This window comes from Hypanus sabinus, chromosome 12 (assembly GCF_030144855.1).
Source record: "Hypanus sabinus isolate sHypSab1 chromosome 12, sHypSab1.hap1, whole genome shotgun sequence".
Taxonomy (NCBI): domain Eukaryota; kingdom Metazoa; phylum Chordata; class Chondrichthyes; order Myliobatiformes; family Dasyatidae; genus Hypanus; species Hypanus sabinus.
In genome coordinates this window covers 84346118-84373409 of record NC_082717.1, presented here as the reverse complement: position 1 = coordinate 84373409, position 27292 = coordinate 84346118, and the positions used below count along the sequence as shown (strand labels likewise).

The following is a 27292-nucleotide window of genomic DNA, read 5'->3' as shown; positions in this document are numbered from 1 at the left end:
AAAGCTGACAAGTTCCACTCAGTCCCAAAGTTCTACCACTTAACCTTAGACAGCCCTATACCAGGACCTCGACCACCTTAAGGAGTTGCCTTTATTCAAACTCATCCCATTCATTCACAACTTTAAATTCTTAATCTCCTCTTGTCCACTGCAACTTAATATTAGGAAGGAACTTTCCTTTCTGATCCTATAAAACATCACTGGCTGGAGCAAACAGAAGATAAAGGAAGATATACTTTATCCATTCATTAATGGATACCTGAAAAACATTTCCTTATGATAACATCAGTAATAAAATGTTTTAAAATGAATGGGAGAATTTGTGTGAAGCCAGATTTCGTAGGTCAGCTCATTCAGAACTCGGGGAGTGCCTGTGTTTGTTTGAGCCTAGGGTGAAGGCACATTTTATGGCATTGAATGGTGTGATATGAAAGCATGTGGCTCCTTACGATGGTAAGAGAACCAAAGGTCAAGGGTGCTGGTTACACCTCTGCCACTTGTCCTTCCATTCTAACTGAGATTAATAAACAGAACCCATCAGCAATGGAACCTGTATGGTCGATCAATAGACTATTCACTGACGCACAATACCCAGTTATCATTGGTAACTTTGTTAAACTTGCTGATTTGATGTTGCATTGTAATATTAATTGACTTATAGTACACCCAGTGGCCACTTTATTAGGTATCTCCCGTACCTAATGTATCAGCCACTGGGTGTATGTTTGTGATCTTCTGCTGCTGTAGCCCATCCACTTCAAGGTTCAACGTTGTGCATTCAGAGATGCTCTTCCACACACCACCGCTGTAACACTTGGTTACTTCAGTTACTTTTGCCTTCCTATCAGCTTGAACCAGTCTGGCCATTCTCCTCTGACCTCCCTCATCAACCAAACATCATGCTCGGTAAACTCTCGTGACTGTTGTGCGTGAAAATCCCAGGAGATCAGCAGTTCTGAGATACTCAAACCTCCCCATCTGGCACCAACAATCATTCCATGGTCGCAGTCACTTTTATCCCCATTCTAATGTCTGGTCTGAACCTCTTGGCCACGTCCCCATGTATTTAGGCTTTGAGTTGCTGCCACGTGATTGGCTTAACGAGGTGTGCAAGTGTGCCTAATAAACTGGCCACTGAATGTACCATTGTGCACGTGGTTTCAAATGATGGTTAAATATTTGTTGCGATGTTATGAGGGAGATGTGTGATTGGTGGCATACTGTGTTGCAGAGCTGAACTGTAACAAAGAGCCAGTTTTCCTTCACAAAAGCTACCACTGGTGAATGAAGAAAAATCAATTCAAAGAACCAGGGTTGATAAACAGACAGAAATTTTGGAGCAAACGATAAACAAACCGCCCAGAACTCAGAGAGAGAGAAAAAAAAATCAATTTAAAAGTACAAACGGTCAAAAACAAGAACGTTTAACTAAAGTAAAAATTTACAGTTTTTCTCGATTCCATGCAGGGGAGAGAGGGGAGGGAGGAATAAGCAAGGAAGTGCATGAAGGGGTGGGGGGGGGGGGGGAGAGGGTGCTGGGCTGTACTTCCTGTTCTGGGGGAGAGGTGGTGCTCTTTGTATGATAGCATGGCACCAGCTGTTAGGTGCTTGTTCCTGCCCCCTACCATGTTGGCTATAGAGAGTGTTGGAGGTGAATTACCGGTCTGGATCGAACGGGGAAGGCTGCACCGGACACTGGGCTGACGGAGCCGGAGGTGTCCAAATCATCCGCTGAAGACCACGACACCAGGTCCTGAAAGGAAGAAGGAGTTCCTTAAGCCGGCTCACCGCAAGAGCGCCAACAACAACAGCAGAGAAACAACTGCAGAGGGTAAGACTCACAAGTACCTGTGTTCTCACTGGGCTGTAGGGAACGAGTGAGCTACAGGCAAAGACGGACACTGAAGACCCCAGCGCACGTACACCAGTAAACCGAGCCGCTGAGTCTTGTACATGTCAATTAGCATTTGCAATTACTTGTCCCAATTTATTAAAACTTAGTCTGTGCAGGAAGTTCATTTAACTGCTCGCCGAGCTATTTACCCCTGTGGTCAAGGCTTACTACAATTTCCTCAGTAAAGTACAACTCCCTACCAGAGCAGCACATTCTATGGGTTTGGTATTTCCGCCATAAATACAAAGGTTTTGAGCACACGTGCATCCCGCCACCCCCCACCGGCTTGCTGACAAGGAGGGGAAACCTGGCTCTGATTCGATGAAACTCTACCTCAAAGTTCTTTTAAAATTTTAATCAAGTGGGTGTGTTTCTAGGCCAATATCCTCAGGCCCTGGAGGCGGGGTGGAGGGGTTCCAGTGCTGTGGGGAGGAACACAAAGGCATAGTGTAGGGGACACTATGATGTGAGGTGCCCCAGGGCTTCCAACGAGCCTGCGGTGGATTACTCCAAGTACGTGAAGAGACCACGTGCAGCAACTCGAGCTGACTGCAGTGAGAGTAACTTCAAGCTGGTAAGGTCGTAATTGGGATACAGAATGCACTGGCCGTGGAGCTGCAGAGTCCGACTCACACCACAACACACAACCGATCCTGATGTACAGACAGTTACAGTGGACATCAACACTTGCTAATATTACACAAACAATTATAGTATAAACAGATACAGAATTAACAAAGACCGAGACCATGAATGAAACCTAACACATTCAAATTACAACATGCATGAACTTACAGCACAGACAATTCTAACCCCAACGAACAGGGCTACACAATTTTAATGCGACTGAAGCTATTTAACATCTCACACTTTTAATGCAAACGGACAACAGCAGCACACAGATGCTGATGTGTGTCGAATCTGGCAAGCCATACAATTTTAACATGAGTGAACACCAAGGCCACACAATTATTTGATACGGTTAATGCATCACCTCACAATAATAGCATGAATATACACTGACCGAAGCACACGAGTATTATGACAGCGCCAATGGATCCCGGCTGGCACAAAGCACGACTGTGACAAGACTAGATCCAGACCAACACAACACAAAATGATATCTAGCATGCACATGCTCCTGTGAATGAAGATTAACACAACGTATGTGAATAGACTCAACTTCAATGTGAATGAGGACAATACACCCCATTATCTTCACAGTGGCGGTGTCTGGAATAAGATATTAGTCCATGTCCACTAACAAAGTGGGGACATTTTCAGAAACGTGTCACTTAGCAACATAGCAAATATTACTATAACTCAAAGCAGTCAACCCAGCTGGACATTTTCAGGAAGATGGAAATGAACTAGGACTGTAGATTTAATACATTTGTGAACTGAATCTAATGACCTACCACTTGGCTTCCACAGATCTCCAAGAGTCTCTCCAGTTCCTTCAGGTCTTGGGTGACCTCTTTTAGGAGCAGTTTGAGGCGGTTGCCGATGACGTGAACCTTCTCCTTTGCTTCGAGACAGTCGCTGCCTTCGGCATTAACCAGCAACTGGCTGGACATGTCCTGGAGGGACGCCACTTTCAGCTGGGACTCCAGCAGCTCCCGTCTGATTTGCTAAATCAAAGCCCAAGGGAACAGCTTTTAAGTAGGATGAAAGACCCACCTACCTCATGTGGTCTGCACAATGACAGCAGCTTTTGCCCTCATTGCCAGTCAATTTACCATTAACAAGTGTCTGGAATCAGATGGAAGATCTGACAAAACCTAGTAGGTACAGCCCAGTCCAGCCCTCCCCACCAATGAGCACAGCTACACACAGCAGCAGAGCAGCATCCATCATCAGGGACCCCCACTAGCCAGGACATGCTCTCTTCTCACTGCTGTCATCAGGAAGAAGGTACTCACACCTACAAGTTCAGGAATGGTTATTACCCCTCAACCATCCAGCTCCTGAATCAGAGGGGATAACTTGCCCTACCACCAAACTGTTCCTACAGCCTACGGACTTCACTTTCAAGGACTCTTCATCTCATGTTCTTGACATTTATTACTTATTTATTTATTATTTCCTTTTTTCCCCCCCCTTTTTGTTTGTATTTGCACAGTTTACTGTCTTTTATACACTGGTTTCCACCCTGTTCCACCCATCTACACCTCGGACTTCGACTACTGCACAGGGTTTTGCCATCTTCAGAAGTTTTGGATGACTTTGCCATAGTTGGATGCATCAGCAAGGGAGATGAGGCTGAGTACAGGGCAACAGTGGGAAACCTTGTCACATGGTGCGAGCAGAATCATCTGCAGCTTAATGTGAAAAAGACTAAGGAGCTGGTGGTGGACCTGAGGAGGGCTAAGGCACCGGTGACCCGTTTCCAACCAAGGGGTCATTGTGGACATGGTGGAGGATTACAAATACCTGGGGATACAAAGGGACAATAAACTGGACTGGTCAAAGAACACTGAGGCTGTCTACAAGAAGGGTCAGAGCCGTCACTACTTCCTGAGGAGACTGAGGTCTTTTAACATCTGCTGGATGATGCTGAGGATATTCTACGAGGCTGTGGTGGCCAGTGCTATCATGTTTGCTGTTGTGTGCCGGGGCAGCAGGCTGAGGGTAGCAGACACCAACAGTATCAACAAACTCATTTGTAAGGCCAGTGATGTTGTGGGGGTAGAACTGGACTCTCTGATGGTGGTGTCTGAAAAGAGGATGCTGTCCAAGTTGCATGCCATCTTGGACAATATCTCCCATCCACTCCATAATGTACCGGTTAGGCACAGGAGTACGTTCAGCCAGAGACTCATTCCACCGAGATGTAACACTGAGCGTCATAGGAAGTCATTCCTATCTGTGGCCATCAAACTTTACAACTCCTCCCTAGGAGTGTCAGACACCCTGAGCCAATAGACTGGTCCTGGATTAAGTTCCACTTGGCATGATTAACTTACTATTATTTAATTATTTATGGTTTATATTGCTGTATTTCTACACTATTCTTGGTTGGTGCCGCTGTAACGAAACCCAATTTCCCTCGGGATCAATAAAGTATGTCTGTCTGTCTGTCGGTACGGTCATTGAATGAATCTATTCTGGTTATTGGATTTATTGAGTACGCCTGCAAGAAAATGTCAGGGGTCATATATGGTGACATATGTACTTTAATAAGTTTGCTTTGAACTTTATTAGCCCTTAAAGGGATTCATTCTCTTATTAATGTGTATTCATTGCTAATTATTAATAAAAGAATAAGAGACAGATTGAAGAAAAGGAAGCATTTTAGAAAACCTGTTCAAAAATTATTAATATTTAAAAAGTACAATAAAAATATTACTTTAAAATAGTAACCATTTACTGATGTGTACACCAGGTTTGTGATGATTTTACAACATGTTCCCTCAGCTGTCCAGCTGGCACCAAGCCGGTGTGCGATGCTTCCTGTGCAAATGTCATACTGCTCTTGGGTTGTAAATAAAAAATCATTTACTGCTTTGTTTGGTTGTAAAGGTGATCAGTAAGTATCTTTGCATTATGGATGGGGTTTACAGAATCAAAGGGCTTCACTGCATGCTGCGAACCAACAATTTTTTTGTGCAGGCCCCCTTGGGCACGCAAACTACAGAATTCAGTGTGGACTTGGAGAAAGTTTTCTGAAATTCTAAGTGCAAGCTGAACTTGGTGTATTTGTTCAGACGCTATTCCCTGTCCCTCCTACCAGTTTCATTACCTAATCTCAGTAACTCAGTGAGAAGAGTTGAACTGGCTACTAAGGACAGAACAAAATCCAGTCTGGGTCCTCACCATGAGGGTCTTGTGATGGTCCTGCAGGGTGTCCTCATCCTCATTAGGGTCAATGGGGAGAATCTCGTTCCGCCTTCTGTCTATATTCTCCAGCCAGAGCAGCAGGCCGTGGCTCATTTCATGGAAGTCCTGCAGGTGTAAACGTGTAAAACCTGAAGTCAGATACCTAGTGGTAGACCTGGCAGTTCCAAGCACCAGGGAGTTACCCGCCATCAACTCGTCAACTGTGGCAGCACTGAGCTGAGCGGCACGAGGGCTGAGACCCACAATTTCATCCTGACCAGCAGCTGATGCCAACATCTTTCATACGAGATGCTCAACAGAAGTTCTCATTGGGCCCTGAGTGGTATTGTGGATTCCAAGGCTCTACTTAAAGAGCGAAGCAATTGTTCCAGGGATCAGGGCAGGTTAATAAGCTGACAGAAAACAGCTTTGTAGTCAGTCATTATGAAATAATTTGCACACTGGCAGAAGAGAAAAGTGGAATGTTAACTGGATTAAGCTTGATTTGAAATAATGTGCCTTCACTATAATACACTAAGGGCCACTGGAGAAGACGCAAGGAAGATTTACAAAAATTTTATCTGTAATAATGAGGCAGAACTTCCATCAATTATACTACGTTAGTTGTCTGAAGTGACCGGTTCATCTCATTGGCCTGAGCTGCCACCTTCACAGTGACTGAGTAGATATAGGGAGAAACATCCCTTACACCCACCTTCTTCAAGACAGGTTGTGGTTGTGGAAAACGTGGGACGTATTAAGTACGCATAGTGACGTTTTTACGTCTCCATGCATTGCACGTTGCTGCCGTCTGCAAGGAGGTTGTACATTCTCACTGTGACCGCGGGGGTTTCCCCCACTTCCCTTGTTTCCTCCTACAGTCCAAAGAACGTTTTGAGGTTAATGGGTCCTGTGATTAGGCAAGGAATAAATCTGGGGGTTGCTGGGTGGTGTGGCTCAAAGGGCCAGAAAGGCCTATTCTGCATTATCTCAATAAACACACAAACTTGCATCAGCTCTCAGTGATGAAATTTCCCTGGTGCTTGAATGACCTTACAATGCAGAAACAGTTCCCTACATTACAACAGTCTGGAAGTACTTCAATGAGTGCAAAGCATTTAAAACAGTTGCTTTTAAAAAAGGTTCATACAATTTGCACAGTTAGCAATCTAAAACCACCCATTCGCCAGATTGTCTGTGATGAGTTAAACAATCTAACCTGAGGAGCACAGACCTGATCCACATCCAGAATACGGCGGACTAGGCACAACTGATGCAGGGATCTGCCAGCAGCAGAACTTACGTGGCACTGCATGAGAGCGTCCTGCAGGGTGCGACGCCAGTCCTCCAGCAGGCTGCCGACTCGATCCCACCGCTTGTTCATTTGGCTCAAGCGTTCCCGGAGCTCCTGCGTGTCACTGGTATCCGACTGCGTGAACTCGCCGCTGCACAGGTTTATGGACAAGATGATAGCCTTCCGATTATCAACCGCCTTTTGTAGCTCCTGAAACAAATGTACAGGGCAACTGAGGTGACACTCCATCAGCTGACTGAGTGAACAGGGGGCAGAGAACATCTCGCATCCAAAGTCTTTGCATTTGCTCAACACCCTATGAAAACTACTGGCGGTTGTGAGAGCCAATAACATGTTGAATATTATACATTAAAAGAATTTTACATCTGCACAGATGAGCTGTGTCAATTGAAGTTCCCCAGGTCAACATTTATCATGGAAAACATCCCTTTAAAGCATATTACACCTCAAATTCAGTCCAGTGTGGAGTTCATTAATCTGCGTTCTCTGGCTCCTTGACCACCACTGCACGGAAACACCTCTGCTCCAAACAACCCGCAGCTATCCTAATACAGCAGACTGGAAGTCCAAAGCTTTAAGTTCCTTGGGGTGAATATCACAAATGACCTGACTTGGTCTAACCAAGCAGAGTCCACTGCCAGGGAGGCCCACCAGCACCTTTACTTCCTGAGAAAGCTGAAGAAATTTGACCTGTCCCCTAAAACCCTCACAAGTTTTTATAGATGCACCGTAGAAAGCATTCTTCTAGGGTGAATCACAACCTGGTATGGAAGTTGTCCTGTCCAAGACCAGAAGAAGCTGCAGAAGATCGTGAACATAGCCCAGCACATCACACAAACCAATCTTCCATCCTTGGACTCACTTTACACGGCACGCTGTCGGAGCAGTGCTGCCAGGATAATCAAGGACACGACCCACCCAACCAACACACTTTTTGTCCCTCTTCCCTCTGGGAGAAGGTTCAGGAGCATGAAGACTCGTACAGCCAGATTTGGGAACAGCTTCTTTCCAACTGTGATAAGACTATTGAATGGATCCTGGCCCGGATCCGGGCCAGGATCCTTCCAAATATCCGGACCTGACTTGCACTACCTTACTTTCCTTTTTCTATTTTCTAATTATGATTTATAATTTAATTTTTTATTATATTTACTTGGATTTGTACTTCAGGGAGCACGAAGCGCAGAATCAAATATCGCTGTGATGATTGTACGCTCTAGAATCAATTGTTTGGTGACAATAAAGTAAAGCTTATATCTCCATAGGTTCCAATAGGTACATTTAATGTCAGAGAAATGTATGTAATACATACATCCTGAAATTCTTTTTCTTCTATATCTCCTTTGGATTTGCATCCACATCAGCTCTTTCTCTATGTTTAGCGTCCAAATACTTTATTCTGAGAGTCCTAACTGCTGTATGACCACAGTCAGCCTACTACCAAAGAAAAACAAGCTAACGTGCCTTAATGACTACTGCTTGTGGCTCTGATATCCACCATGAGGTGCTTCGAGAGGATGGTCATGGCCTCAATCCACTGCAATTCACCTACCCTAGAAGCAGGTCTGCAGTGGATGCCAGCTCCCTGGCCCCGACCTCATTTCTGAGCACCTGGACAGTAATCTTCATTAGACTACTGCTTATTGACTTCAACACCACATTCAATCCTAATCCCAAGCAAACTCACCTCCAAATGCTGAGACCTGGGACTCACGACTCCCTTTGCAACTGGATCCTTAACTTCCCGATCAGCACACCAGAGTAAAGATTCTCAGCAACAGATCTACTACGATTATCCTCAACAATGGTGCACTAATAGGATGTGTCCACAGCCCCCTACTTAACTTGCTATACGTAATCTCACATCCGCGCGGCTAGATCCGGGTCTAAATCCATCTACAGGTCTGCAGATGACACCCCCATAGTGACTGAACCTTAAGTAACGATGAAGGAAGGAGTTGGAAAGCCGAGCCTGGTGACATGGTATCGTGACAACCACCTTGCCTCAGTGCCGGCAAAACAAAACAGCTGGTCACTGACTTAGGAAGGTGGGGCTGTACATGCTTCTGTGGTCAAGAGGTTCAAGTTCCTAGGAGTGAACATCACTTGTCTGTACAACCATTGATGCCTTGGCCATGAAAACTCTCCAGTGTCTCTGGAAGCTAACAAAATTCAACACTGACTGAACAGTTTTTATAAATGCACTGCAGAAAGCATCCTACCCAGATGTAAGATGGCTTGGTATGACAACTGCTCCGCCCACAACAGCAAGAAATTGCAGAGGGTTAAGGCCGCAGCTCGGCACACCACAAAAGCCAGCCACCCCACTCCTACCCCCTCAAGGATTCTGCCTACACTTCTCACTGCCCTGGTAAAGCAGCCAACATAATCAAAGACACCACCCACCCATCATTCTTTTCTCTGACTGCCTACCTCCCCCCCCCCACTCAGTAACAAACTCCTGAAAGCACACACTGCCACGTTCAAAGACTAGAGAATGGTCCTCTTGTTTGGTCAGATGGACTCCTGAACTCGCAATCTACCTCGTCATGGCCTGGCACTTCATTGTCTGCCTGCACTTTCTCCTTTGTTCTGGGGCAGCTCATTCACCTTTGAACCCCACTGGACACCCAGCTCCCACGTCTGGCTGCAGGTAGCTGCTTGCAGGCCTCGCTGTCCATATCTGGACATCACTTTGATGGGCGGGCTAAACCAGGTGAGGGCAGCCAGCGGACCTCATACCCCAGTGAAATAGGGACGTGCCTGTCCTAACAGCTGATATCAGCTCTGGCGGACTGGGCAGATGAGACCTACAGCGAGATCCAACGGCCTAAAAGGTGGTTTCGTAACGTTTCCTGGACAGCGAAGGCTATGACAAGGCACAAACGAAGTCAAAGTCATCCACTGCGACCAAGGAAATCTCGGCTTGTGATGACTACTCATACCATGGGACCCAGACTTCCAAGAGAGTGGAACTGCCCCACTTTAAAATCTTTCCCGCACAAGCATCTTGTCACTGTTGGGTACATCAGACAATCACCACCTCAATGCACTGATTTTATGGAGTTGTCTGTACGGATGGTATTCAAAAATGTACACATGGCAATATTAAATCAATTTACTAATTTACAAAAGTTCTTGAGATTAAAGTGAGTCTGCCTTTCAGCAGCAATTGGAAATGGCTGGTGTGTTGTCCTGCAGTTACACCTCCCTGACACCGGTGGGGCTACAGCACTGGTATTGCAACCCCCAACAACTGGAATCCTTGGAACTGATCCAGACTGTTGGAGAGCAGAATCAATCATGAAGAAAGCAGTTGAAAGAAAACTGTGGTAATTAAAACAAAACCAACCTAAGTGCTGAGCACCAATACAAATTTGATTTGTTGGCAAACAATTCCCATACCAATTTGATACACGTCGAGGTGGAACTTTAACAAAACCATGGTTAATATTCAAGGGCAGTTTACTGAAGTATGAAATATTTGTACCGTTAGACTGTTGAAGTTTTTACAATTTTATGTGAACAGGTCACTTCTCGTAATCAATGCTGAACATAGCCTCTCTTAAAGTAAGTGTAGCAGCAGTGGGCTCTGCCCACTGAGCCCAAGAGTAGGAACAACCTGAGGTTTGGATGATTTAAACCAGATTGATTAGGTCAGGGTGTCCAGGGACAGGCTCACTGCTCCATCAGGTTTACTCGTCTCTGCACTGAACTGCGGCCGAGACCTGCAACCAACAGGCCCCTGAACTGGCTATAGTGATGACTGGTTTTGTGGCTGTGGACTCACTTTTGTAAACTTCAGTTCTGCTTACTTTTATTGCTTGCACGATTTATTTTAAATGGGTTTGACTGGGTTTCTTAGTCTTGTGGCTGCCTGTAAGGAGACGAATCTCGAGATTGTATATATACCTTTGATAATAAATGAACTTTGAACTCTGATGCAGATCTGATGCACACTACTCTGAAGGTTCGAGCTCTACACCCAGAAACTAAGCTGGCCACACTGAACTCCCGCTGAGACAGCAATAGCCCATCAGATACTCCTCTCCGGAAGGTCCCATGGGGACAGAAACATCCGCATCTTTTCCACTTCATCCCCAGCAGCTTGCCTGCACAGAATTCTGGGCTCAATGTGCTATTCCTCGGGACTCACCCGGAACAGACATCAAGTTGCTGCAGGAAGTGGAGAAGAGGCTTTCCACACACATAGTCAAGTGTTGCCAAACAGTACGTGCTACGGGTGCACTCAGGGAGGGCCTTAGCCACATGAGAGAATACCATGCCCTCCAAACCTACTTCATAAACGTTACAATATAATGATTTGGCATTGGCGTTAAAAAGATTTGCTATGATTGATCACCCATTAATTTGGATCTGGACATTCAACAGGGCATTCTAGATTATCTAATGATGTCAATGGTTCCCCTATTTGTAAAAAAAAACTTTATTTTAAACAAAAGATAACTTACTACCTGGATGTCACATGGATACTAAACCTAGCACATCAAACCTAGCAAATTACCAAGGTAAAGGCAGAATATTCATGCGAGGAGCACTTGAGGAAAATTGTACCAAATGTGGAGAATCTTGTTTTTTCATACTTTAAATCTAGACAATACAATCCCAATACAGGGGAAGTGAACGACGTCCATATTCCCAATCCTAATGTTCATTTCCATACCGATAATCCCAGTAGATGGTGATGGCACCATTTTCCGCACTGTCAAATCCAATGTAGAGTTACTGAAACGTGATTGGACAAAAATTGGTACCAACTCTGATGGGGAGAGGAAAAAGCTTGATGCAGGTGATTGGTTTTGACAGGTGTGAACAAGGAAATGAATCTCAAGATTGAATATGGTGACATGTATGTAGCTTGATAAAGTTACTTTGAACTTTGGTATCTGAAGGAAGAAAGCTACGAGGTTGAGGGCATGAAGTTTCAGAGTTTGAGCCCACAGCAGATGAATGCATGTTGAAAATAATGGGCAAGAGAAAGATAATCATGAATGCACTAAGGTGGGGAAGGTCAAGGTCAGAGGCAGTAAACTAAAAATCAAGGTGCATTTGGGACTAGAAGCCATCATTAACCAACTGGCTAAGATGTAAAACCTTAATGGGATAAACTCCAGGTCAGGACACAGGCTGCACAAGTTTGCAGAGAGTGAGAGAAGAGTCAGAAGATCACGAGGATAGTGGAGTCTGGTGTTGAAAAAGGCACAGGGCAGGGTTTCAGCTACAGACCTGCTGAGTCTGACAATGTTGGACACAGTGGTGTTGGCATCACAGAGAAAGTAAGTGTTATTTAGTTTCAAACTGAAGAGTAGCCATCTGTTTAAAATAAAGCTGAGCCATACTTTGAGCTTCTTGATCCTCAGCTCGATGGTCTGGATGTCTGTGCTGTTGTCCAGCCTGCTGAGGTGCTCGAGCTCTTCCTCGGTCTCAGTCAGCCATTCCCAGATGCTGACGAGGTCAGAATTGAACTGCTGCCACTGCTGGAGGTTCTGCTTCATTCTCAGCTCCTTGTTAAGAGCCTGGGCTTGGATCAGCTCCCAGCGTTCAATCACCCCTGCACAGGAAACAAGGTAGACCTTAATGAGTTAGCTCTGATTGGTTATTAAAAACACAAAATGCTAGCAGAACTCAGCAGGCCAGACAGCATCTATGGGAGGAGGTAGTGACGACGTTTCCGGAGTCCTGATGAAAGGTTTCGCCCCGAAACGTCGTCACTACCTCCTGCCATAGATGTTGTCTGGCCTGCTGAGTTCTGCCAGCATTTTGTGATTTTATTTATTTCCAGCACCTGCAGATTCACTCGTGTTAGCTCTGATTGGTTATACAGTCACCTGCAGAAACAGACTAAATTGTACTTCCTTCAGTTATTCAGTTCTTGAACCAACCAGCACAATCCTCACCGCCTGAGTTTATGGAACTGATGTTTGTTGCTCTTGTGAATGCTTCTACTTGCTTGTGAGGCCCTTGCAATTGCGTTTATCATTGTACCTGTGCATACACGCACTTGGGCATGTGACAGTGGACTTGACTTTAACTTCTGCATGAAAAATTCATTCTAGGGCTGAGTTTTGAACCTAGGGGTTTCATCAGAATATTAGCAAATTCAGGCAGACATCTCCTCATTTAAGAAAAACGGATTTCCAGATCTTATTTACATTCAAGAGATTTGAAAACTGACAAAGGAGATTTTGCAGTAACCTGCTACAGTTGGTTTTTATCGGCCAATATACACAAAGTAACACCACGAGGTGGAGCAATGAGACACATCAAATGAATAGTCGTCCCTCGATATCCGCAGGAGATTGGTTCCAGGACCCCCTGCGGATACCAAACTCCGCGGATGCTCAAGTCCCTTATATAAAATGGCGTAGTATTTGCAAAAATCGTACGCGCATCCTCCTGTATACTTTAAATCATCTCTAGATTACTTATAATACCTAATACAATGTAAATGCTATGTAAATAGTTGTCATTCTGTATTGTTTAGGGAATAATGACAAGGAAAAAAGTCTGTACATGTTTGGAATAGGTGCAACCATCGTAACTCTTCTGGGAAAGCTGATGCTGCCTTGGCATTGGCCAATGCCGATTCTCCAGTGATCTTTTAAGTTCTTGAGGTTGTAGTGCTTTACGTAGCTAGCCAGCCATCCCTTACTAGCTTTAAACTCCTCCCTCTCCCTCACAACACAAGTAGCGAAAGAATGAGACGCGAGGTGAGCAATGCTCAAACAATGAGTGTTGGAGAGAGACTGAGGATCTGTGAACTGGCAGGAGGCTACAGCAGGATATGCCTACACATCACTTCATTCGCGTGGATTCAGCGTAGTGCTCGGCACGCGGCAAATTCAAATTTTGTTTTTTGGAACTTCTTGAAATATTTTTTCCGAATACTTTCAATCCGTGGTTGGTTGAATCCGTGGATGCGGAGGGCCGACTGCATGTTCTGCGTAGGAGATTTGCGTGTAGGATTGAAGCCTGCTTTCTGTCCCAGATTTCATGCCTGGGACTTGTCTACACCCTGCTGACTATTTGCCCAGCTGGGGCAAGTAGCTCAGGGATGGGGTACCTGGGGCTCACTGACACAGAATGGAGCAACCCAGTTGGTCTAGAACTTGCCTGGGCCTTTGTCCAAAAGAAAAATCCAATTAAACTGAATACAAAAGGATTTAAAATCCAGGCAAATGAGTCCTTATGCAGGGTTTCGACCCAAAAAGGTTGACAATGGCTATCCCCTCACAGACGCTGCTTGATCTGCTGAGTTCCTCCAGCAAACTGTTGCTACAACTGAGCACGTGATGAACTGGATGGTGCCTCGGTTGCAACGCCAACCACACACGACACCCCCACAGGGTGGCTCCAACCCCAGCTGTGCTCTGAGCTACGTACTAAACCACCTTGTGCTCCAAACAGACGACATCGAGGAGTATTTCACAGTACAACATACACGATGTCCAGCGACAAACAAGAACTCAGTGGGTTACACAGCATCTACGGAGGGAAATGAGGCAGTCACCATATTGGGCTGGCACCTGCCCCATCGTGGTCTCTCTGGATCTTACATTTTTTTTAAAATGAAAAATCCCCATTTTTCTTAACTTTAAAGAACATAAATCTTTTTATCCACTTGCGAGAGGCCAGCCTCTCATCTCAGGAATTAGCCTGGAGAACCTCAAAAGTAATTTCTTTTTAAATCAAAGTCATATACGTCACGGTATGCAACACAGAGATTCACTTCTAGCAGGCCATCACAGTAAATACAAGAAACACATTAGAATCAAAGACCATACCCAACAGAACAGACAAACAACCAGTATGGAAAAAAACAAACTGTGCAAATACAAACAGAAAGAATGAATGAATAAATAAGCAATGAATAATGAGAATATGAGATGAGAAGCCCTTGAAAGTGAGTCCATAGATTGTGGGAACATTTTAGTGATGGGGCGAGTGAAGTTATCCTCACTGGTTCAAGAGCCTGATGGTTGAAGGGTAATAACTGTTCCTGGATCTGGTGGTGCAGGTCCTGAGGGTCCTGTACCACCTTCTTTATGGCAGCAGAGAGAGGAGAGCATGGCCTGGACGGTGGGAGTCCACGATAATGGATGCTGTTTTCTGTTGACAGCAGTCCGTATAGATGTGCTCAATAGCGGGGAGGGCTTTACCAGTGATGGACTAGGCTGTATCCCCTACTCTTTCTTGGCTTTTCTGCACAAGGGCAGTGCTTTTCCCATACCAGGCTGTGATGCAACCAGTCAATATACATACTCTCCATCACACAGCTATAGAAGCTGGTCAAAGTTTTAGCTGTCATGCCGAATTTTCTAGAAAGTAGAGACACTGCAGTGCTTCCTTCGTAATAATGCTTACATGCTGGATCCAGAAGAGGAATTTAAAGTCGCTGACCCTCTCCACCTCTGATCTCTCTTTGCGGATTGGCTCACGGACCTCTGGTTTCCAGCTCTTGAAGTCAATAATCAGCTCCTTGGTCTTGCTGACTGAGTGAGAGATTGTTGCTGTGACACCACTCAGCCAGATTTTCAATCTCCCTCCTACCTGCCGATTCATTACCACCTTTGATTCTGCCAATGACAGTGGCATCGTCAGCAAACTTATAAATGGTATTGGAGCTGTGTTCAGCCTCACAGTCACAAATATAAAGTAAGTAAAGCAAGGACTAAGCACGCAGCCTTGTGGTGCACCTGTGCTGAGGGAGATTGTGGAGGAGATGTTGTTGCCGATCCAAAGTGACTGGGAATCCCATTGAGGCAAAGCTTATTGATGAGTTTCGAGGGGATGATAGTATTGAATGCTGAGCTGTAGTCAATAAATAATACCCTGATGTTTGCATCTTCACTATCCAAATATTTCAGGATTTGATTGAAGAGCCAATGAAAAGGTATCTGCTGTTGACCTGTTGTGATGGTAGGCAGATTGGAGCAGATCCAAGTCGTTCTCAGGCAAGAGTTGATACGTTTCATGGACAACCTCTCATCACAGTGGACATAAAAGCTACTGGATTGAGGCAGGTTACCACGTTCTTCTTAGGCGCTAATATAACTGAAGCTTGCTTGAAGCAAGGGGATGCCTCAGACTGTTGAAGTGAGAGGTTATAGATATCGCCAACACTCCAGCCAGTCGAGCACCACAGGTCTTTAGTACATGGCCAGGTACTTCATTTGGACTGGATACTCTCTGTGGGCTCACCCTTCTGGACTATCTCAAGATGAAGCATCAAAAGCTGAGAGCTTGTTTTCCCATTTCCCTCCAAAGATGCCTCCCGACCTGCTGAGTTCTCCAGCTTCTTGTTTGTCGCTGCAGATTCCAGCAACTGTAGTTTCTTGTGTCTCCATACACGGCTCACTAACCTCCATGATTCAGAGGTGAACTCTCCAGCAATCCTCACAGGAATGAGACCAGAGTTGGGCAAAACCATTTAATGACTCTTCATTCTAAGTGAGAAAAATGTCACTACCCAATTCACAAACAGCTCTGCCACGCAACTGCAAATAAAGGGCATCTAACCTGGCAGAACAACACACAAAATGCTGGAGGAACTCAGCAGGTCAGGCAGCATCTATGGAGGGGAATAAACAGTCAACGCTTCAGGCATAGAACCTTCATCAGGATGATGGATCTTGCCTGTCATCCAGCTTTCAGATGAGTGAAGTACAGGAGGATCTAGGTGCTCATCTGCATGGATCAGAAAATGTTTAGCAGGCAAGTGGGGCTAGTAGTTGGGAAGATAAATGCTTTACTGGCCTTCATCGCAAGAGGACTGGAGTTTAGAAACAGGAAAAGTATTCTTACAATTACACAGGTAGTGACAAGGCCACCTGAAGTACTGTGCACATATGTGTTCCCATTACTTAAGGGGGGGATATTCTGACTTTGGAGATTGTCCGAAAGAAATTCACCACACTAATTCCCATCACACTGGCTGGTGGCACAGTGACATGAGCGCCGGACTCCGGAGCGAAGGTTCCCGAGTTTGAACCCAGTTGGGCTGCTCCCAGACACGCTTTCCACCCGTGCCGGGTTGAGTGTCGAGCTCGCTACTCAGCCTCATAAAAAAACAATAACTGCGCTGTGAGGATGTGGGAGACCACTCACAGAACCTTTCCTCCAAGACAACCACTTGAAAAAAAAGTGGTTGCCGAGGCTCTGGCAGAGTATGGCACACACAAAAAATACCCATAACAAACAACTGGAAATTATTTGTTGGCTTTCCAAAGAGAACAAGAAGTAGTCTTGTTTAAAAAAAACCCAGAAGATTCAGAGGGATCAAGATGTCAATATCTTCCCACACGAGAGAATCTTGAACAAAGGGACATAACTACAGGATTAAAGGCAGACATTTAAAACCGAGGTGCACAGGAATTGATTCTTGAACAGGGAGGTGATACTATGGAATTCTCAACTCCAGAGCAATGTGGAGGCTAAACATTCTGGTCCCTCAATGCAATTATAATGGCACTGCTGATCATTCACACCAATCCCTCTCCATCGGTTAAGCTGTGGAGCAGCAATTGAGCTCTCCCAGCTGTAGCCATGATACATCAGCAGAGTCTAGGACCACCCATACCCTCCCCCACCTTATGTCCTTCTTCAGCCCCTCCAGTGGCCACCTCATCACTGCCAGCTGCAACAGGACTCCGGTTTAGAAACTGCAAGGCAATGAAAGACCACAGTCCAGCTGGCTTTCTACTGTCCTGTGATACAAAGATAATGCATTTGTTGTCTTATCCATTATCCCTGTTGTCTAATCTGTTACTCCTGGTTGTCTACCCAAGATGTGGTAAATCCCCAGAAGCCTAGCTATAAATTCATCTTTTCTTGTCAAATGTATTAAACTCAGTAAATGCTATATTTTAAATTACATCTCTATAGTGTTGTTACATGGACATTGATTTGACAACTCACCAGAAGTCTGTGTCTCTGTACTCGTTAGGTTAATGAAGCCGGACAGCTTGTCTTCCTCCTCTTTGAGCTTGTGTCCTACCCTTTTCACCGTCTCAATACTACCACGGCACTCTGACAAGAGTTTCATCTGCGGAACAGGAATAGGGAGGCTGAGCACCTGTGGGACACACGTGGGCAGCTAAGGACAAAAGGCTGTATTCAACACAACACATATCAAGCAGTAGTAAATCAAGCAACTGGACTTGCTGTGTTGTCTAGGAGATGTTTCACCACTCACCCAAGAGGCTTTTTCAGTTCTGATCCGTGGTGGGTAGTTTCCTGGCTTGTAAACTCAGAGTTGTTTAAAGGATACCAATCACATGAGGGTCATTAAGAGTCACAGAGGTAATGAGAGGGTCACTAGTCTTATCTGTGAATGAATGGAAATGTGAACTGCTGTGGAGATGCTGGGGTAGAGATCTTAGGACTGCATTGTAAGTAGCCGATAGGTGGTGTCATACCCCTCTCTCTGTGTTCAAGGATGGGTTTTCCAGTTCGACAAAGATGGCTTCTTTAACCCCTCTTTCAAACCACCTGTCCTCCCTGTCCAAAATATACACTATTACCATCAAAGGAGTGCCCCATTCATGCAAAGATAAGACTAATGACCTCTACAATTCTTAACAACCCTCATGTGATTGCTAAGCCTTTAAACAACTCTCAGAGTTTACAATCCAGGAAACTACCCACCACGGATCAGAACTGAAGAAGCTTTTTGGGTGAGAGGCGAAACATCTCCTAGACAACACAGCAAGTCCAGTTGCCTTATTTACTACTGCTTGATACGTGTTGTGCTGATGACCAAGAACCTTCACAGACCTGTTGCTCAACACAACACAGCACCCTCCTCTGATGCTAAGGAACCCATTGGTAAGGGGAATTATTGAACGTGGCAAGCAAAACAAAACTGCTGTGTTTTGTAGGGTGCAGATCAAACCCAATGCTACAGTTTTTGGTTTCTGAAGTAAAGGAACCCAAGAAGATTAAATACATAGTCTCTGCAGTTTAAAAGACTAAGCATTGAGTAAGGCATACAGGAATTTTAAAAAGACAGCTGATTGGTTGACTGGGGAGGAGAGAGGCAAAGTGGGACAACATAGTCTCAAAGGAGTGAGATGAGGATTTAATCTTTCACTGGGGGCCTTCAAAATTCTCTAACCCAGTCTGCTGTGAACACTGAGTTGTTTGGTGGACTTTTCACCACTGACAGAATTAAAACACGTGGACTATACGGGGACATGAAGTTGACTTCAGGGAGCGGGCACAATCTTACTGAATGACAGAGCACTGTAGGAGTGTCGTGATTGCACGGGAGAAACTACAGAGTGGTCTCATTAAGATGTTGCCTGGGAACATGATAGAGTATTAATAAGAATCGTTTCCTTCAAGCAGAAATGTATAACACCGGAGGGTATAGATTGAAGGTAAGGGGTGGGGAGGTGTGGTGGAGATCTGAGGAAGAATTTACTTCACCCAGAGGATGGTGGCTTTCTGTAAATGAGTGCTCAGGAGGGAGCTGAGTTCACAGACTTCAACAACATTTGCACATCTAAACAATCACTTGAATCGCAGGGGTAGAGAAAGCTGCTGGCTGAGTGTGGGAAAACAGACAAGCATGAATGGTGGGCATGGACACAATGGAGAGATACAGTCAAAGTGTGAACTCCTACCACCTTTGGATTATGAATGGAACAGGAGGAGACCGGTCAAACCCCCGGGCCTGATTCAGCATTCAAGCATTCACAGCCATCAGGAAGAAGAGGAACAATTTGAAAATACTAGGAGAAATGGATGGGACTCATTCCCAATGTCCCGGATTCCAGTGAAATGCAGATCCAGTTAGGATACTCAGAGGAATTTGTACAGTATGTAGAGCAAAGTTTCCCGCTATCAATAAATTAAAGGCAGATGTCCACCCCACGAGAGATACTGAAATAACTTGGAGAGCCACTTCCCAACACCGCCATGATGCTTCACGCTCTGTTGTCTCACTGAGATTTAGGTCCCTTTGGTGGTATCCAGCAAGGTGGGCAAGATCTCCACTGTCAATAGCCCAATGACATCCCCAATGCAAGAAGACCCGATTTCCACTAAATCCTTACCCAAGTCGCACTGACCTAACAGCAGTTGCACCAGGTACATTCAATACAAGGAGTTTTAAGCATCACATCAACTGTTTGCAGCAGTGGACAGATCAGGCAAGATCTGATTAAAGGGCAGAACAAGGTCAAGGGGCGGAATGGTTTACTCCTTTTCCGCTGTAGTGGAGGAACACGTAGCCCAGTTTCAAATCCTCACTGCACAACGTTCGTGAATGAACTAGACACACAGAGGGCTTGCTTGGCCACTCCATGCACCTGGGTTGGACCCAGGCTCATAACATCTGAGCTCCCAATGACCCAAGAAGATGCAGCCCCAGACTCACGTAGCCCCAGTAGCTGGAGTCCAGCTCGGGACCTGTGGGCGTTTTGCTGCGGATGGCATTCTCTGTCTGCTGCAGGTGGTATCGGCTCTTGTCCAGGGCTTTGTCCAGCTGCCGGATCTGTGTTTCCAAGTGTCCATGCTCCCCTGCTGGAGACAAAAGAACATCCAGAGAGCAGGAGGGATGGGCCTCCGTTAATCAGTGGCTGCTAACTAAGCACAACACATGCAAATCCAATCAAGGCTAAGGGTAATTACACTTAGCGCACTACCTAAGCATCCACCTAGTGCAGAACCAGATGATGAGGTACCTACTGTAGACCTTCACCATCCAAAACCTACCTGGACAAGGCAGACCGCGAACCCCAGAAGGACAAGCATGCACTGGCCACTAGGCTAGACCAAGCCGGTTCACAAATATTAGCTGCAAGTTAATGAGTTTACGGTTGGATTTGCATTCCACAAAACAAGTGAGGCATACAAATTGGAGGTCAGGTAGGAACGATGCAAGGTCAGTATTAAAAATGGATGACGTGGGTTGGGTTTGGTAGAGTTTGATGTGGGAGAGCCAGAACATGCTTGGATCGTTGAATGCCTACCAGTGGATCTCAAAGTATTTTCAGTCAGTTTTAGATAGGCTTCTGGGCTTTCGGGAATCACTACATCTGTGAAAATAAGAACACAGGTGATATCAGGCAACGGCCCTTCTCTCTGTACCATCTTCTACTGTTGTCAGAAGGATCCAACACCAAACAAACTTCTGCTAGAGGACAAACAAAAAAAAAATCTAACCTTCACTCTGCTAAAAATAAAGCAGTAATCATGGCAGGGGTCTCAGTGCAGGGCATTTACCCAGTCAGAGGATTGGCCAATCAAGGTGCAGTGACGCTGTTTTTCTAAAGACTCTTCTTTTAACTTGGATTCATAGAAGTTCAACACCTGTGGTGGGTTCCTGAAATGCAATACTAAAACAATCTAGTGCTCCTGCTTGGAATCTGAATCAAAGAAATCCCCAGCAAGAATTGGAAACTCTGCATTTCCCACGATTTTCTCTTATGTTTGGTCTTCCCCACTAATAGCACTGTGAACAATTTGCAAGAAAAACCTCTCTGATATTTTCCCCCCATTTCTGTTAAATTCTTTTATCAGTTTCATTTACCATGGAAGATGGGATGGGATGGGTAGAGGAAACAGAATAATACACCCCAGAATACCCTTCTGAACATAGAGATGGCTGTGTTTACCAGGCTGACATGTGTAGAATGTGGTCTCCTGGAATACATGGGAGTTGGAAACCCTACCTCATCCTGAGCCAGGCAAATGTGGGAGTGCTGGTCGCAATTTTACAATCAAGGGTCCTGCTTAGAGTGCTATAATACTTCACTGACACCGACCCATCGTTCAGGAATAGGCTCTTCAATTATCCAACGGTTGATCTGTCTCATACCTCTATCTTCTCACCTTCACCAACAGAGAACAATCAGTTTCAAGTTTGAAATCCTGAACTGGCTCCAGTCATAGCAGCTTTTGTAGCAGAATGTAACACTAGTTTTCCAAAGCCCACTGGGTGAACCAGTGCTTCTGAACATCACCATTGCTGATTTGGCTCTCATATTAAAAGATTATCTTTATTCGCCACATATACAGTACATCAAAACATACAGTGGTTTATGTCAAATCAAATCTACGAGGATCATGCTGGTAGCCTGCAAGTATCACTGTCTGGTGCTCACAACTCACTAACCCTAACTTCTAATGCCCTTAGAAAGTGGGAGGGACGCACGCGGCCTCAGACACTGTCTCTTCCAGACAGTGGCAGAAACCAAACTCTGATCATACAGCTGGAGCTGGAAGCTATTCTGTCAACTGCTGTGCTAAATGGCCTTTTCTCTATCTACCCTGTCAAGTCTTTTTAATCTTCTTAAATAACCTTCATAATCTTTTACGGTCAACAGAACACAAGCTCGAAGTTTGGTCAACGGAACCTCAGGGCAATCTCTAAAAAAGGATCTTCAAAGTGAAATATTAATTCTCTTTCCACAATATGCTGAGTGCTTTCAGCATTTTCTGTTCTCCTTGCAGACATCCTGTATCATCTCTTGTTGAGCATCCGAGTTTTACAATCTGCCATTTCCACTTCCCAGTTAGAGTGCCCAGAACTCTATAATCTGGGGTAGAGAACCCCAGCCCCCTCAGAGGAAGCGAGGGTAGGGACACCAAAGATTACATTTGAGAGGCTTTAATATTTGAGGTTTATATGTTAGAAAAAAAATAAAAAATAGAAGTATATTCTGCAGCCAGCTGTGGGGCTGCTCATCATCTCTGGGAACTCCTAAGAAAGCCACAGCTCCATTAAAGGAATACCTTGGTGTTTAACAGAGTATGAACATGGGGGAGGGCTTCCATTTAAAAAGGCTGAGAGACCACTGATCTACGCAGTCATACAGATGTAATTCATTGAAGTGTCTCACAACTTCCACCCACTTGTATTCCCAAACACTTAAAATTTTCAATTAGCCTCTGCAGTTTTATTTCCTTCCTGTGTACGGGCTTCTTTCCATATCTCAAGGTACCACCCTCCCTGGGTTTACAAGGAAAAGGAAATTAAATGGGAAGTATAAGTAATAAAACTACCCATTTAACTCTGGGAAAGAGAGGTTGACAGAAACTACTTAAACCACAGTTGTCAACCATCACTCTTCTTGCCTTGGTATTTCACAAATAATGAACCCAAGACTCCTGTTTTCTGAATTCCACAGAGCCATCAGCCTATTGATTATTGTATTTTACAAACTTGGTTACAATCAGTGCCCAGAGTTCATAGAGCACGAGTAGTGAGAATGCTCTACCTACAGGGGGCAGCACTGCTGGAATGTCAATGAACACAAAATCAACAGTCTGTGTCAAAAGAAAAATAATCCAAAGACACAATTTGAGAAACAACCGGGAGATCTCCCTGACAACCCAACCAAATATTACCTCTCTAAGAAAATCACTTCAACCCAATCACAACAGGACCATTCAACTGCTGAATACAAATAGGCTACCACATTCCACGTACTACAAGTCAGCAACAATTAACCAGCCATTAGAAGTATTCGGAGACCTTGCTGAAGACAACGACTTGAGGATCTGACTTAAAGGGAAAGGTTGAATAGGTTAGGGCTTTATTCGTAGGAGAACTTTTTGTTATGTTTGTACTGATCAAAATAAAATTTCATTTCATTTCAGAATGAGGGGAAATTTGATAAGAGGTATACAAAATTAAGAGTACAGTTAAGATAAATGCAAGCAGGCTTCGCATGAGAGCTGAACTAGTGGTCATAGGTTAAGGATGAAAGGTGAAATATTTAAGGAGAACATGAGGGGGCATTTCCTCAGTCAGGGTGTGGTGTAAGTGTGGAACGAGCTGCCAGCGTAGGTGGCGGATGCAGGTCCAATTTCGACACAAGAGAAGCTTGGATAAGGACATGGATGGGACGGTTGTGGAGGGCTGAATAATTGTTCTGATGGGCTGAAGGGCCTGGTTCTGTTCTGTAGGGCTCCAGGACTCTGTTAAATAAGAGCAGCATTGAAAAACCATCTTACAGCTCTATTTTCACACAGGATTGAGTATAACATCTGTGAGAATGAAAGCCCAGGCTGGGATCTAGAATACGCCACCAGAAGGAGCAGTAGAGGAGGATTCCACTGTGCTTTTCAGAAGGGAGCTGGACAGACTGAAAGACTGGATTGCTCTTGCTGGGAGCAGCCATGGCCTCGATAGGCTCAATGGCCTCTAACTCCTGTACTAGTCTTTCTGCAATTGTGTGTAGGCATCTTGGCGACCCGGAGAGCTACTCCAAATGGAAGGTGATAAATCTTTTTGTAGATTATAATAATTATAGCTGGGTGACTGATGCCCCCTGAGAAAAGAAACTTGCCTTCACCGACACACACACTATTCCCATCCCTCAGCCCTGTCATTGATCCAACCTCTCTGAAGCCACCTCACTCTCATTATGGATGGGCACTAATTGTAAGTTTGCTCAATTCCAGAGGGGAGCTCTGGCAGAGGTACAAAATGACCAAACTGCAGCGAAGAACCTGTTCACTTTGAGGTGATTCGGGATGTGCCAATAAAGTAAAATCCCTTTCATTTTTTCCATTATTGCTACTTTAGAAAAGACAAAAAGACGACACAAGTAACATCGGACAAGCTCCTGATCCTCTTGACCACAAGGGTGGCTGTGGAGAGACAAGTTTTAAAACAACTGGAGGGAACTGGTGGAAAGAAAGGTTATCAGTTGAAATTTGAAGTCGGAAGATGGTTGGATGGAGTTCTCCCCCGCCCTACCCCGCAGGCAACATAAGGTTTTCTCCAATGCTAAATCTACTTACTGACTCCTCCTGACACCAGTGTACCCACGCTGGCCTGTGAAGATAAACCTTGCCCTACTGCAACCCTCACTGATCTAGCTCAAGGGCTTCCCAATCCTGCTGCCAGAACATCTCACAGCCCAAGCTTTGTTTAGTCCAAGTAGAGCAAACTTAGTCATTGCGTTTTTGGTCATGGAAGGGCCAGTCGGCCATTTTGCACTTAACAGAGCAGCATTGTAATTTTGTTGTCCTTAGCAATGACAATAAAGCTCTTGCTAACTAACTCAGCCTCTGTTGCCCCCTTCCAGCCCGTGACTCCCTTGCCCCTAGCCTTCCACCCCCACAGAACCCCTCACCCCTACCCATCTGCCTCAAGACCCCTCACCCCTATCCCTCTAACTCACAGACCCCCTCAACCCTCTCATTTTCACTCACCTGCGAGTTCAGCTGCCCCTTTGAGGTAGAAGTCACTATCCTGGTCTTCCACATCCTCCTCCCTACCCTCCAACGCTTGCGACACAGCACTCTCCAGGTTCCGACTCAGGTCGTAGTCGTGGTCCCACTCCAAGGGAATGGAGTCGACGCTGGCTGGTGTGTCGCAGCCTGACCGCGTGTCCTTGGGCTGCTGTGCACTGACGGCCTGGCTCAGAGACAGCGGAGTGGGAATGGTGTCGTCCGTGCTTCCGTCAAACCAATGCGGGCTGGTGTACTCGCTAGCGTGGTCCAACTCCACCTCTCGGTCGGATGCATCGTGCTCGTCATCTGTCAGCTGCGTGGAGAGAGGGAGGGGGGGATGGTTACCATTTTCATTGCCCCGTGCAAGGGAAAATAAAAGACCCCCGACCAGCTACCAGCACTGCAGTATCTAAATCTGCATCTCCAGGCCCTTCTTTAATTGAACTAAGTTGAACAGGGTAGAAAAGGAAGTCGTTCCCTCCCCTCCCACCTTCCATTGGGCAGAAGGCAACAAAAGCTTGAAAATGTATACTACCAGGCTCAAGAACAGCTTCCACTCTGCTCATGAACGGACTGCCTGTACAAGAAAGATGAACTCCTGACCTCTCGATCTACTCTTGCACGTTGTCTACCCGCACCACACTTCCACTGGAGCTGCAACACTACATTCTGTTCAACAGGCACAAACTGCCCGAGGAACTCAGCAGGTCAGGCAGCATCTATGGAGATGAATGAAAAGTTGATGTTTTGGACCTTGTGTGTGCTGCTCTGGATTTCCAGCATCTGCAAAAATCTTTAAGTTTTTCCTTTTGCATTTGGAATGAAACATCTGAACAGCAAGCAGAACAAGGCTTTTCACTGTATCTTAGCACATGTGACACTACTAAACCAATTACCATTTAGTCCAACTCCACACAAACCCCGCTCGCCTTGTCAGCATATCCTATCCCGTTCCCTCCAACTATTTTAAAATAACTCCTTACTTTTGCTCTTATTTTGCACTACGTACATATACACATATTATAATTTGTAAGATTTTTATGTATTGCATTGTACTGTTGTCACAAAACAACAAATTTCATGGCATGTCAGTGATAATTAACCTGACCCTGATTCTCTTCTGCATTCAGAACTCCCTCTTACAGGTAACTATGCTTCTTGCTTCAACAAATGGCATCTTGCTGTTGCTCTCCACAGGTGTATAACACAGTGGGTCACCTCTGAGGTTTTGGATTCCTGGTCCAGGTACCAATCAATTCACCCTGTGCCTAGTCTGATTCTCATGAAAGTTATGAATCAAGCAGATTCCCAGTTTATGAAGTTATCACAAAAATGTATGCCGTTGATGACAAATGTTCACAGGGTGCAGTTCTGGTGCTGCGATTAACCCAGTGGAAGGGACATTCTAACAAAGGAGATCCCGTCTGTTCTCACTCAGTGATCACAGCCGCACTCACTCAGGGTGGTCAATCCAAGTAGGCACTGTGTACAAAATGTCCCACAACAGCCATCAGTGAATCCATGGCCAGGGCTTAGAGTCCTGAAATAAGGAACAGGCCTCTGGAGATGGAAATAAAAAGAAATGCCTTTAATCAGAGGGTAGTGAATCTTTGGGATTCTCTACTCTGGAGACTCATGGGGCTCAGCCACTCAGCTTATTCTAAACTAAGACTGACTGGATTCTGGATATTAAGGAAACCAGTGTATTATTGGCATAGGGCAGGAACATGGGGCCTAGGTAGAGGATCAATCTTAAGCAACTCTATGTGAGGGTGAGAAGAGAGAGAGAGAGAAAGAAAGAAAATGTATCAAAGGAGAAAGGAAAATAACTAGAAAAGGAAGAGAGAGAAAGAGGGCAGAAATAATGTTGCTATTTATCTTTAGCAGCAAGTCTGAGAGAGAGGTTAGTCACCAGTTTAAGGCAAGTGGATGTCCCACTGCAGTTTAGCACAAACGGCATCTCATTGGCCTGTTTGTAACGTCCCGAAATTCTGTTCACTGCACTGGTGAGAAGCAAGCTGCAGACCGGAGTACTGGCCTAATTAACCATT

General features: G+C 45.2%; 1 protein-coding gene across 13 annotated transcripts in view; it reads right to left on the bottom strand.

Annotated features, from left to right (window-relative positions):
* syne1b (spectrin repeat containing, nuclear envelope 1b) overlaps window positions 1-27292 on the bottom strand; it is a 543459-nt gene that overhangs the window by 9488 nt on the left and 506679 nt on the right. For 8 of the 13 annotated variants that reach the window (XM_059986320.1, XM_059986327.1, XM_059986317.1 and 5 more), the window contains 9 exons: window positions 25221-25554; window positions 21026-21091; window positions 20431-20576; window positions 17967-18093; window positions 12389-12600; window positions 7017-7217; window positions 5711-5839; window positions 3313-3525; window positions 1661-1753 (listed from right to left, as the gene is read on the bottom strand). In XM_059986320.1, coding sequence (XP_059842303.1) covers window positions 1661-1753; window positions 3313-3525; window positions 5711-5839; window positions 7017-7217; window positions 12389-12600; window positions 17967-18093; window positions 20431-20576; window positions 21026-21091; window positions 25221-25554 — 1521 coding nt within the window. The remainder of the gene's footprint in view (window positions 1-1660; window positions 1754-3312; window positions 3526-5710; window positions 5840-7016; window positions 7218-12388; window positions 12601-17966; window positions 18094-20430; window positions 20577-21025; window positions 21092-25220; window positions 25555-27292) is intronic. The other 5 variants (XM_059986330.1, XM_059986322.1, XM_059986318.1 and 2 more) reach the window with 4 other exon arrangements.